Below are 13,194 nucleotides of genomic sequence, written 5' to 3'. Positions count from 1 at the left end.
ACATTCTATCAATTCCAGGATATACACGCTATTTGTTCATAATATATATATATATATATATATATATATATATATATATATATATATATATATATATATATATATGCATTTCCTATGAAGTTTTTGGCCTGGTTTTAATGAACTGTTATATTTTTGTTATATATTAGAACCTCATAAATATAATAAGTGATAGTTTTTTATCATTAAAGACAAATATATAAATAAAGATAAATGGATATCCCAATCTATACAAAAAGAAATATATACAAATAAAATTGTTTCCTTGTTAGCACTCTCGTATAAAATGGACATTATAAAAGGCCCTACACTTGTGCTCCAAAATACAGAAGTAACATATAATGGAGAGGATAATTATACTATCATTTCTTCTATTTTAGCTTTTATTTTCTTTGTAAACTTATTATATTTGGCAAAAATGTTATATCTATTAATTTAATATCATTATTATTACGATTTTTTTTTAATATTAGTAATCAAATACAGTTAAGTTTCCGTTTTAGATATAACGATATATTCATTTTGAATATTAATAATCAAAAATTACGTTTTCGTTTTACATTTTAGTATTACATAGTTATGATACTATTTTGATTTAATAATATTTATATATTATTGTATTATTTATTACAACATTCGACACGAAACCTTTAATCGTTGGACCGGTTCCTTATTAAAATCATTGAAGAATAACTTTTTGTGAAACCTTAAATTTCTTAAACGAGTATTCTCGGTTAAAACTAATAACTATTCTTGAAATGCACTAAATCATATAAAAAATTAACCTTTGGGTAAACAACTTCATGAAAAACAAAATAACATATGAAACATTCCAATAAGTTATTAATTACTTACCTTCTAATTAATGTATTAATCGGTTAACGTTAATTAATATATTTAATAAGTTTTTAATAAAAAATTAACTCATCAAACATTTCAATAAGCATGACATCCTTATCTTTATATTCAAATAATATAACTTTATATATATATATATATATATATATATATATATATATATATATATATATATATATATATATATATATATATATACTTATGTTACAATATCGTTAAAAGAATTGATGATTATTTGAAAAAAGAAATTATTCGATTATTTTGAAATAAATAGAATTTGTTCTATTATATATTCTAATAAATAAATAAAATATTTTTTTATTTATACAAAATAGAATTATTCAATTAAAAAATTACACTTAATAAAAAACCGAAAGTATTTCCTTATACAATAATATATTACATATGTTTGTGTAATTGTGTATGCAAGACTTATTATTAATATAAACAGTTTCAAAATATAATTTAATGTATATACGTAATAAAATTAATTTAATGTATATAGGTAATATAATTTATCACCAATTTTGTTTTTCAAAAATGTTTGTCTTTGTATCTATAACATTTTCATTTTATTTGTATAAAATTTAAAAAATAAGGGAAAATTAATTAATATAACACACTCTTGTTGTAAGAATTCAGAAAATAAAATATTAGAGTTGGTAGGTGTATTAAAATAATGAGACCAAATATTATAAAATTAAAAATAAGTTGATTAAATAAATAGAATTTCTTAAATTCGTCTCATTATATATCTTAAAGACTCACCTTCTCTCTAAAACATTATTTTCTTGAACTCTCTTATTTAAGAGTTCTAACTCCTCAATCATTTTGTTTGACAATCAGGAGGTGTCTAGATGATCATTGCAACAAGGTCTACTTATCCATCCGATCAATTTCTAGTTTATAGCAAGTAAGTTTTGACTCATTTTTCTCTCTCATTCTTAGTTTAAGATCATGCATTGTAATCCTTTGTCACATGTGATTCATGATCTTTTTTCATAATTCTTGGTCAATCTAAGATCCTAAGGAATCTTTCCGTTTTCAATTCGGTGTTTTGTAGGTGTTTGTAGAATTTTCTTGCATTTCAAGCAATCGGGGAGACGTTTATAGAGTTTGATAGTTCCTCGTGACGTAAAGAAAGTTAGATCTTGTTTTAGACTAAGTTTGTGAACTGAATTTAGTATCTCTATGTATGATAAGCTAAATTGAATTTAATTCTAATGATTGTTTTAGTAATGTTTGTGTTAGATGATGATCAATTATTGTTTGATGCTTGAATGCTTGGTGCAGTGTGAATTCTATGTTGATATTGTTATGTTAGTGTGTAATGGAGTTATAAGGATGTTAGAAATTGAATTCTAAGTGGTTAGAGTAAAGAGTAACCAATCCATTGTTTTAAGGTAAAAAGGAAAGGTTTTTATGGGTGAAATTGAGAGATAGATGTTAGAGTGAGAAAACAACTAGTTCAGTATTGTCATGTGTGGTCATTTGAGACTTTTTAGAAGTTTTCTTTGAATGAAATCTGATATGGAACTTAGAGGTAGTTCATTGTTGAAGTTTTGGAGTGCTTTTAGTGAAAATTTGAGGTTTTAAGTAGTGAGATTTTGACTTATAGGTTCTGGATCAAATTGGTCAGTTTAGAGGTTATTGATAAATCATTTCTGACTTGTTACAGCCCTTAAACCACTCAAAAATAAACTAGAATAGAGATAAATTGAGATTTTGGTCTCTAAGTTGAGAATTTAGTGGTTTTTGACTTAGTGTCTTATTATAAACTATTGATTATTAGTTTAAGATATGTTATACACTTTTGTTTAAGTCTAAAATAGATGATAATCTAATCTATGAGTGTTAGAAATTGGTAAAAGAGGTTAGAAGAGGTAAAAGGTGGTCTAGAAGTGTTAATTTTGCAGTTTTTAGTACTGCAGAATTATGCAGGCTAGTTGGGTGAGTTTTTGGGGGTTTTCGCAGTAAGTGGTAGTGGTTGGGAGAGTAGAGTATGTTAGTTGGGCGAGTGGGTCTATTTTCTTAAGTGTTTTTGAATCCTTTTATCTATGTGTATGGTTTTAAAAAAACATATTGGTTTATTGTATGATTTGTAGAAATGTTTATAACTTATTTTTGAATAAAATGAGATGTATAAGAGTCCTAAGGAGGATTCTTAAGGGTTATATCAAAGGGTTACACGCATATCCATATATCTCCCCATTAGTAAGATATTGTCCGCTTTGGGCTAAGCTCTCACAGATTTTCTTTTGGTATCACTCCAAAAGGCCTCTTATTAAGGGATGTATCTTATGTGTATATAAACCCATGTGTATTTCATATTTTATGCGATGTGGGACTTTGTTTGTACCCAACATCCTCCCCTCAAACAAAGGGTTATGGTTCGTCTACCTCCCCAATAGGGGAAGTTTTTTGTTTTTTTTTTTCCGGTCACCAGACCTGAACCATGGGCTCTGATACCAGATGTTGTGTGGGTTTAATATACACACATATCCATATATCTCCCCAATAGTAAGATATTGTCTGCTTTGGGCTAAGCCCTCACGGATTTGCTTTAGGTATCACTCCAAAAGGCCTCTTACTAAGGGATGTATCTTATGTGTATATAAATCTATGGGTATTTCATATTTTATGCGATGTGCGACTTTGTTTGTACCCAACAATCCTGACACTCTAATGGTCATTCATTCTCAAGTAGAGAAGTTTGACACATGTAGTGAGAGTAACAGGACGTCTTAGTCTTGGGTGCTTCCAGTATGATCCAAGGTGTGGAACATACTAACATATGTGAGTGTGGTAGGGTGGAACTCGTTGGCAATGAAGCAATAAAGGCCACCACAAGTGTACAACCCGTCATAGCTTAACATTCATTCCAAGTATGAATAGTCTAGTCTAAATCTTGACATGTTAGGATATTTGATTTAATTGTTCTATGTGATTTAATTATGATGTTTGATATATTAATGTATTGTATGAATTGTTTTAATATCTAGCTTACCCTTTTGTTTGTATGTTCTTTTGCTTCTTTTCTTGACTATGATCATTTGGTGGGTGTTAGCAGAGGGTGATGAAATCAGTGTGGAGCAAACTCTAGATGAGGGACTGCAGATGCGTAGTTATCGTTTTAGACTAGTTTCTTGTATATAGTTTTGATCTAACTATCTTGCACATAAAGTTTGCTTTATGATTGTCTTGAGATGACTGTAAATTTAACTTTATGTTTTCAGCTTATTAACGGGTCTTTATATTGAATATGTGATACTTTCTTATAGTTAAATGCTATAATTTTGGTATGTTACACGTGTAAACTTATATTAATATAAATTTGATTTACATAGTGAATATTTAGACTTTTATTGAAGATAACACATTATCTGCATGCATTCCAGCATAGTTCTCAAATAGAGATAAACTAAGAACACCCAATTGGAATTGGTTTTGGGGGAATATGGATAATGGGTTTTGGGAAAGGCTTAACTATAGGAAACTTTGGAACAAGTTTTCCAAAAACTTGACAATATTGATGCAAGCTTGGTTTTGTTACCTCTTAATGTAAAAGCTTCCCTCTAAGTGAAAATTTGAGGTTTTGAGTCGTGAGATTTTGAGTTATAGGTTCTAGATCAAATTGGTCAGTTTAGAGGTCATTGGTAAGTCATTTCTGACTTGTTAGAGCCCTTAAACCACTTAGATCAAATTGGTCTCTAAGTTGAGAATTTAGAGGTTTTTGAGTTTATGTCTTGTTATAAACTATTGACTATTAGTTTAAGATATGTTATACATTTTTGTTTAAGTCTAAAATAAATTATAGTCCAATCTAGGAGTGTTAGAAATTGGTAAAAGGGGTTAATAGAGGTAAAGGGTGGTCTAGAAGTGTTAATTTTACAGTTTTTAGTGCTACAGAATTATGCAGGCTAGCTGGGTCAGCAGAATTGGCTAGCTGGACGAGCTTTTGGGATTTTTGGCAGAAAGTGGCAGTGGTTGGGCGAGTAGAGTATGTTAGTTGGGCAAGTGGGTCTATTTTCTTAATTGTTTTTTAATCCTTTTACCTATGTGTATGGTTTTAAAAAACATATTGTGATGACTTAGGTCCCAAGACCAGTCATGGACCCATCACTCGAGGCATGGCTAGGAAGCTCAACACGACTTGGAAGGGCTCAACCAAGAAGGACAAGCCTTATTTACACGTTTTGAATGGAAGCCAGGAGTCTAGCCAAAAGGATCAATAAGAGATATATCGCCCCATGGAGAGGGGTAGCAAACTTGAAGTTTCCACTCGCTGACGTTGGGCACCCATCACTTGCCGCTTGAACGCACATGAGCTAGATGCAGCAGATCCAGCATCCGAGTGGCGTTGAGCACCCACTTCACCGCCCAAGCGCCAACAATGCAGAGTCACATTTTCCACGTGTATCTTGTGCACTCTTTTAGAGCTTCAGCACACACCTCATGCTTGTCCATGTGGCATTAGATCCACACTCTTAGGAATCATTTAGCCCCGTAGATACCAAGAGTAGGAGCTGAATTCCTTCTATAAATGCACTCCTAACTCTCCTTTGTAAGCACTTTTGAATAATATTGAATTTTACTCTACTGATGCATTTCCAGCACCCTAAACTCTGTCCAAAAGTCAATCCAATAAGCTTCCCTTCTCCGTCTAGCTTCCTTTCAGAGGAAGGCTGGCTGAGCTAGCTTTCACCCACACCAAACAGCTCTTCAACCATCACCTACACCACTGATTTTATCCCTGCACCTTTGCTACCAAACCCCAAGCAACCTCTTCCGTTGTATCTGATCCGAAAGCTTATCTGGAGCATATCATCATATTGGTTTGTTGTATGATTTGTACAAATGTTTATAACTTATTTTTGAATGAAATGAGATGTATAAGAGTCCTAAGGAGGATTCTTAAGGGTTTCATCAAAGGGTTATTAGTATGAATGCAGGTAATTCAATCTTGGGAGTTATTCTGACACTCTAATGGTCATTCATTCTCAAGTAGAGAAGTTTGACACATGTAGTGAGAGTAGCAAGACGTCTTAGTCTTGGGTGCTTCTAGTATGATCAAAAGCGTGGAACAGACTAACATTGTGAGTGTGGTAGGGTGGAATCCGTTGGCAATGAAGCAATATAGACAACCACAAGTACACAACCCGTCATAGCTCGGCATTCATTCCAAGAATGAACAGTCTAGTCTAAGTCTTGACATGTTAGGATATTTGATTTAGTTGTTCTGTGTGATTTAATTATGATGTTTGATATATTAGTGTATTGTATGAATTGTTTTAATATCTAGCTTACCCCTTTGTTTGTGATTTTGTTTGTATGTTCTTTTGTTTCTTTTCTTGACTATGATCATTTCGTGGGTGTTAGTAGAGATTGATGAAATCAGTATAGAGCAGACTCTAAATGAAGGGATGGCATATGCTTAGTTATCCTTTTAGACTAGTTTCTTGTATATAGTTTTGATCTATCTATTTTGCACATAAAGTTTGTTTTATGATTGTTTTGAGATGACTGTAAATTTAACTTTATTTTTCCAACTTATTAACTAATCTTTATATTAAATATGTGATACTTTCTTATAGTTAAATATTATAATTTTGGTATGTTACACGTGACGTGTAGACTTATATTAATATAAATTTGATTTACAAGAGTGAATATTTAGACCAATAAAACATTATCTGCATGCCAGCATAGTTCTCAAATAGAGATAAACTAAGAACACCCAATTGGAATTGGTTTTGGGGGAATATGGATAATGGGTTTTGGGAAAGGCTTAATTATAGGAAACTTTGGAACAAGTTTTCCAAAAACTTCATAACCTTGATGCAAGCTTGGTTTTGTTACCTCTTCATGTAAAAGCTTCTCTATAAGTAAAAGAACACAAGTTCAACCTGCATAATCTTTTCATGAGAATAAATCTTTTATTTTAAAAAATTATTAAATAACAATTAACTTTAACCGTCAGTTACTATGTTGACTAAATTATATAAAATTATTGATATATAAAATAAGATTATTATAAATAATAAATTATAATTGATTTGCAAATTAAAATTAAAATTAATCTTTAATTAATTAACAAGTTTTAAATATTTATTATTATTAATTCTAAATTAGTTTCTAATTTAAAATTAAAATCTAATTTAGATACTAATTCATTTCTTGATAGTTAATATTAGAGAGTATTTAGACTTAATTTTGTTAACTAATTATAATTTTTACTTCATAATTGAGACTATTTTTATATATTAATAATTTTTACTTCATAAAGTTGTATCTAAATTAATTAATATAATATGTAATTATTTTTATTCTTAAATTAATTAATATTTAATGATTTCTTTTAGTGTTAAGTTATCATATTATGTAGATAGACAATTTGAAGAAGTGACCACCGTTAGTTATATCAGAAAACAAATTAAAAACATTAGTTATGAATTACTAAAGAGCGAAGGAAACACAGAAGTGTAAAAGAGCACATTGCAGAGTGGAAGCCTTTCTCGTTCTGAGGAAAATAGGAAGGCTACACTGAGCTTTTGAAATCTGACAATATACTTTCATTATTCATAGTACCTTCCAACTTTGGTTTATCTGTCTATTATTAATTGTGGAGAACAAACTATTTTATTTTCTTTTCTTTCAATCAAACAAACTTTAATATTATGAGTTGTTGGAACTTTGACTTGTGTTAAGACAGGTCAATTATGACCGTTATTATAGTGCTGATAATGTTATCTCGATTAAATGACTTTTTTTCTTTTGCTTTTGGATCTGTGGAGAATTAATATTATCATTAATACTAATATATATGGCTATTGTTTCTATCATTACTCTTATGCAGAAGAAAAAGAGAGGGAGAACACAGCTGAGAAAGAATAAGAAAGAAAATGCGATGAAAAGACTCATTTCGAAATTTCCAAAATGCATTTTATGCGTTCCGAGAGGCTCTTTCAAGAGCAAATTTCATGTGAAAATTCATTTCATTAGAAGGTTTTATATATCTTTCAAAAAGTTTACTTTAAAACTTCTGCATATTTTAATTAAATTTAAATGATTTTAGAAATTGATTTTACAGGTTCTTGTTCCTTGGAATTCAATTTAGACATGAATAATCATTAATAGTAAATAAGTGAATATTATTTTTTGTGATCTTCGGTAATACAAAGGCACAACAAAAATTGAATTAAATTAACTGTAATGCAAAATAGTTTATCGATCTATTGGAATCCAGTTTTGGAATGATTTTTAAGATAGTTATTATCAAATTAAGTTAGCAAAGTCACTGATTTCTGATTGAACGATCAATATTACAACAATGATTAGTAGTTATGCTTTGTTATAAAATATAAAACAAAAATGATTTTGTTTTCAAACCCAAGAGCTGATTAATGGAGAACGTTCACAACATTAGGAAACAAATTCTAAAGAACAAAAGCAATAAACTAAAATGAGAAATCAGTAATATCATTTCTTACTTTAAGATAATAATTTTACAAAGGGTAATAGTGACGTAAATTTTATTAAGGAGAGGGATACAATAGGATTAAGAAACTAATGGTTGTGATTGGAATATAAATCAACACACTCAGTAAGGGAAGATATAATAACTTTATTGCTAATGAGGTGCAATGGGTGTTATCATCATTCTATGGAGTTGGAATTGGCGGAAATGGTTTCTTGAATTTGGGATCAAATGGTAGTTTAGGAATAGACTTCTTCAAGAAAGGCTTTGGTTTTAAGAATTCCTCTGACTCAATGGTAGGGATAGGCTTAGGAATTGGCTTAACGAAAGGTTCTGGAACAGGTTTAAGAACAGGAATTGGCTTAACAATTGGCTTTGGAACAGGTTTAAGAATAGGAATTGGCTTAACGAATGGTTTTGGAACGGGTTTAAGAATAGGAATTGGCTTAACAAAGGGTTTAGGAACGGGTTTAAGAATAGGAATAGGCTTAACAAATGGTTTTGGAATAGGTTTAAGAATAGGAATAGGCTTAACAACTGGAACAGAAACAGGCTTAACAACAGGAATTATCTTTGGTATTGTCTTAACTTTGGGAATAGGTTTTGGGAAAATACCTTTGAATTTTGCTTCTTCACTGGGAATCGGTTTTGGTGTTGGTTTCTTATACAATGGAATTGGAATAGGTTTAATGAGAGGAACTGGCTTTGGAATAGGTTTAGCAAATGGAATTGGTTTAGGAAACAATCCTTTGAACTTTGATTCTTCATCATCATTCACAACCATCCCATTCTTGTTCACTTCATTTCCTGCATAAAAAAGGCAAAAAAAATATTAGTTAATTAATACACACACAAACACTGGTCTTATATTATGTCAGTTTCTGAAATTAGTGTCTAACAAAAAAGTCATACTAGTTTTTAAATGTGGTTATTAAAAGGAACACATTTTTTATGCACGAATGACAAACAAACATCATATACAGAAATGAGAATGATTTGTATAATGAAAAATTGGTATTTTCAATGTGTTTGAAACCTTATTGACACGTTACAGAAAAGAAAACGTCGTATAAAAGCCTAAAAAGGAGTAATGTGTAAACCTGAAATTTGAGTTGTGGCCAAAGCAGAAGTAGCATAACTGAAGGTGACAAGGAGCAACAAGGGAACCCAGAAGCACAAAAGTGCAGAGTGCAGAATAGAACCCTTTGTCATGGTGTTAAGGCTTGAGTCATAGTTGTTGCATAATCATACTATTTATAATACTTAGCTTGGGATTAGTTGGTCATTGGTCATTACATGCTATGAAATGCACTCCGAAATTTTAGATTTGGTTTCGGATTATAATGTGGGTGGTTGCAACTTTGACCTATGTTTGGAGAGGTGAGAAGAGTTTAATAACACCGTTATTGTAGCTGTGTTAGTGAGGAATGCTGTCTTCAATAAATGAGTCTGCTGGGTAACATGTTTCTTTTTCTTTTGTGTGTTCAAAACTGCATAACTTCAGAAGGTTCAAATGCAACATGACAAAGCAGATTTCATATATTTTATTGTATACACTTAGTGTAATGCTACTGTAGGAGCTTCTTACTTCCTTTATTTTGTAGATTTTACATTAATATGAGGTACTCAACCATTGTTCACTACATCACCAACTACTATATCATAACTTCAACAATCTTAACTATATAAAACCAGTAACTTTAACGACTGAGTTATCTTGAAGTTTATTTTCACTGTTGTTCTTACCGAGATCTACCGAATCTTAGAGGAGAGTCAACAATCTTTGCAGACTGGGTTGTTGCTGTTGAGTAGTTTGAACTGAGCTAAAGAAAACATAAAAGAGATCTATCTAAAAAAAACTCTTATGATATTTTAGTCAATAAGAGAGTGTGATAAAAAATTAGGAAGAGTATTTAATAAGGATAATGATACTTTGACAACATTTTTTTGACAATATTTTAACATTGTCTATGTGTCATTCTGTGATTGGTCTATATTGGTGTTTATGATTATTATTATTGATTGTGGAATAATTTTGGACCAATCACAGAATGACACGTAGACAGTGTTAAAATGTTGTCAAAGTATCATTGTCCATTTAATAATGAATAGTGTGTGTTTGCTTACTGTTATAGAGTGCATATATATAAAATATAATAAGATTATAACAATATAACATAAAAATAATGTAATGGTAACTGAAAATACTAAAGAACTTAGGTTGAAACACTGCAATCCAGACCTTATGTTTAGAAGTTGGACCTCCTTATTTGAAATGGTTTTGGTCCTCGATTTACCTAAGGTTGAGATTAAGGATGTAAGTTGAATCCAGCATGAATAGTTTATCTGTTATCTATTTGTTATCTATTATATATTTATTTAAAAAAATACTTTCGGAGTGTTTTAAAACATATAGGTATCTATAAATATTAAAAAAAAATTATAAATATTTAAAATAAAATGTAAATAAAATTAAAAAAATATAAAATATAATATAAACTAAAATTTAATTTTAATAAACTATAAATTAATTTTAATTTTAATTAAATTTAACTTAATAAAAAATTACAAATTTAATTTTAATTTTAATTTTATTTAAATAATGAATATCCGAAGATACAAATAATAAGTCGTATCCGACTGGTTTATAAATGAGTATCAAAATATCTACGTAATAAATATTTGTCTATTTCATCTATTAATAGTAGATTTTATTTACAAATATACGTAAAGACAAATATTTTTTTATTCCTGAGTACGAACAACAATCAAATGACATGTCTATTAAATCAAGAACATTTTATTATTTGTCAAACGACTAAAAAAAGATTCATTGGCTAACAAAATTCATCAATAATCATAAAAATTTGTCAGTAAAATTTTATCCATATGGTCTTTTTCCTTCTTATCCTTATCCTCTTCTTTTTTTTATTATTCAATAGTACAATTTTAGAGTTTTAACTTGCGCTTCGGTTTTGAATGACACATACAACGACACGATGATATTTTTTTTTTAATTTTTACAAGCTTATAGGTTGTGATTGCTAAAAAACCGAAGTGGTATACTCATTTTTTTCTTCTATTAGCGGAGAACCGAGGCCAAAAGGTGCCAAATTTTTCAAAATATTTTAGTAGTCATTCATCAAACATTCACTTCCTTTAATGGTTGAAATTGAGTCCAATGGTTTTAAAGTTCACTAAAATTTATTTGACCATTTTCATCTACAACCACCCTATGACCTAATTTAGTGTTATTTCGTTGTAATATTATAAGGTGCTCTAATTAAGATTTTAAATTCAATTTGTAGAATTGAAATCTTGTGTAAATATAGTTATATCACTTTCACACAAAATTACAATTAAATAGCCCACCTCTTCAATATGTCAAATGGAAATACTAATTAAATAAAAATGCAAACTCAGTAACATTTGTTATTTTAATTAACATAATATTGAGAACTTCATTAATGAAAAACATCAAGTACATATATATTTGGAATGGAGTACACAAGCCGGGTACCAAAGGATTATCCAAATTATGATTGCGGTTGAATTAAAGATGGGGCCACATATATAAAACCATTATCCTTATATTTTGAAGACTGTTATGATTTTAAGGAGCTGGAATTGGCTTCTTAAAAGACAATGGTGGTAGAAATGGTTTCTTGAATTTGGGATCAAATGGTAGTTTAGGAATAGACTTCTTCAAGAAAGGCTTTGGTTTTAAGAATTCCTCTGACTCAATGGTAGGGATAGGCTTAGGAATTGGCTTAACAAATGGTTCTGGAACAGGTTTAAGGACAGGAATTGGCTTAACAAATGGCTTTGGAACGGGTTTTAGGATAGGAATTGGCTTAACAAATGGCTTTGGAACAGGTTTAAGAATAGGAATTGGCTTAACGAATGGTTTTGGAACTGGTTTAAGAATAGGAATAGGCTTAACAAATGGTTTAGGAACGGGTTTAAGAATAGGAATAGGCTTAACAAATGGCTTTGGAATAGGTTTAAGAATGGGAATAGGCTTAACAACAGGAATTATCTTTGGTATTGGCTTAACTTTGGGAATAGGTTTTGGGAAAATACCTTTGAATTTTGCTTCTTCACTGGGGATCGGTTTTGGTGTTGGTTTCTTATACAATGGAATTGGAATAGGTTTAATGAGAGGAACTGGCTTTGGAATAGGTTTAGCAAATGGAATTGGTTTAGGAAACAATCCTTTGAATTTTGATTCTTCATCATCATGTCCTTCTGGATTTACTTTTTCTAAATCTTCATTCACAACCATCCCATTCTCTTTCACTTCATTTCCTGCATAAAAAATGCAGTTATTAAATAACAAAACGAATGAAGTTCACCAGGATTAGTCTATAGTTTAATATATTTTGAAAACTTACTAAAAAAACCTGATATATGTGGAAGAAGAATAATAAGCACAAACCTGAAATTTGAGTTGTGGAAAGAACAGAAGCTAAGTTGAGAAGGAGCAACAAGGGAAAGAAGAAGCACAAGAGTTTTGTCATTGTTAAAAGAACTAATGGAAGCTAAAAGGAGAAATGTCTGAAGGCTTGAGTCACAAGTTTATGCATAATCACATTATTTATAATGTCTAGCTTTCAGGATTTTTCTTAACAGCACCTACAAAAGCTTTGAGTTGATTTGTGAGTAGTCATTACATGGTTTGAAATTTTAGATTATGTTAATTAGGATGATAATGTGGGTGGTTGCAGCTTTGATGTTTGTTTAGAGAGGTCAATAGTCTTTAACACCTTTGTTTTTGGTGTGTTAATTAATGATGGATGCAGGCTATCAGCTTATAAATATCAAATATAAGAGTTTAGAAA

At 30.1% G+C, this 13,194-nt stretch overlaps 2 protein-coding genes across 2 annotated transcripts; both read right to left on the bottom strand.

Annotated features, from left to right (window-relative positions):
• Window positions 1-8,334: 8,334 nt before the first annotated feature.
• On the bottom strand, window positions 8,335-9,593 carry LOC148202607 (uncharacterized). Its single transcript, XM_088110450.1, has 2 exons — window positions 9,454-9,593; window positions 8,335-9,160 (listed from the first exon to the last, which is right to left on the bottom strand). Exons 1-2 carry the CDS (start codon window positions 9,563-9,565, stop codon window positions 8,538-8,540), a joined length of 735 nt encoding a protein of 244 aa, XP_087966576.1. The 5' UTR covers window positions 9,566-9,593; the 3' UTR covers window positions 8,335-8,537.
• A 2,140-nt stretch (window positions 9,594-11,733) lies between these two features.
• Window positions 11,734-12,925, bottom strand: LOC148202606 (uncharacterized). The gene is made up of 2 exons (XM_088110449.1): window positions 12,792-12,925; window positions 11,734-12,661 (listed from the first exon to the last, which is right to left on the bottom strand). The coding sequence occupies exons 1-2, from the start codon at window positions 12,871-12,873 to the stop codon at window positions 11,967-11,969; spliced, it is 777 nt and encodes a 258-aa protein (XP_087966575.1). The 5' UTR covers window positions 12,874-12,925; the 3' UTR covers window positions 11,734-11,966.
• Window positions 12,926-13,194: the final 269 nt, after the last annotated feature.

The sequence above is a fragment of the Vigna umbellata genome, chromosome 3 (assembly GCF_029865625.1).
Source record: "Vigna umbellata cultivar VRB3 chromosome 3, Vumbellata_1.0, whole genome shotgun sequence".
NCBI lineage: Eukaryota > Viridiplantae > Streptophyta > Magnoliopsida > Fabales > Fabaceae > Vigna > Vigna umbellata.
Note: the sequence above shows the minus strand (reverse complement) of the source record. Positions and strands in the feature narration are given on the sequence as shown.

What these genes read in the sequence shown, in the direction of transcription:
- LOC148202607 (XM_088110450.1), bottom strand. Translation starts at nt 9,565, where the DNA reads ATGACAAAGGGTTCTATTCTGCACTCTGCACTTTTGTGCTTCTGGGTT. An exon ending in GGCCACAACTCAAATTTCAG is followed by an intron (nt 9,161 to 9,453) that starts GTTTACACATTA and finishes TTTTTTATGCAG; the next exon opens with GAAATGAAGTGAACAAGAAT.
- LOC148202606 (XM_088110449.1), bottom strand. Translation starts at nt 12,873, where the DNA reads ATGACAAAACTCTTGTGCTTCTTCTTTCCCTTGTTGCTCCTTCTCAAC. An exon ending in TTCCACAACTCAAATTTCAG is followed by an intron (nt 12,662 to 12,791) that starts GTTTGTGCTTAT and finishes TTTTTTATGCAG; the next exon opens with GAAATGAAGTGAAAGAGAAT.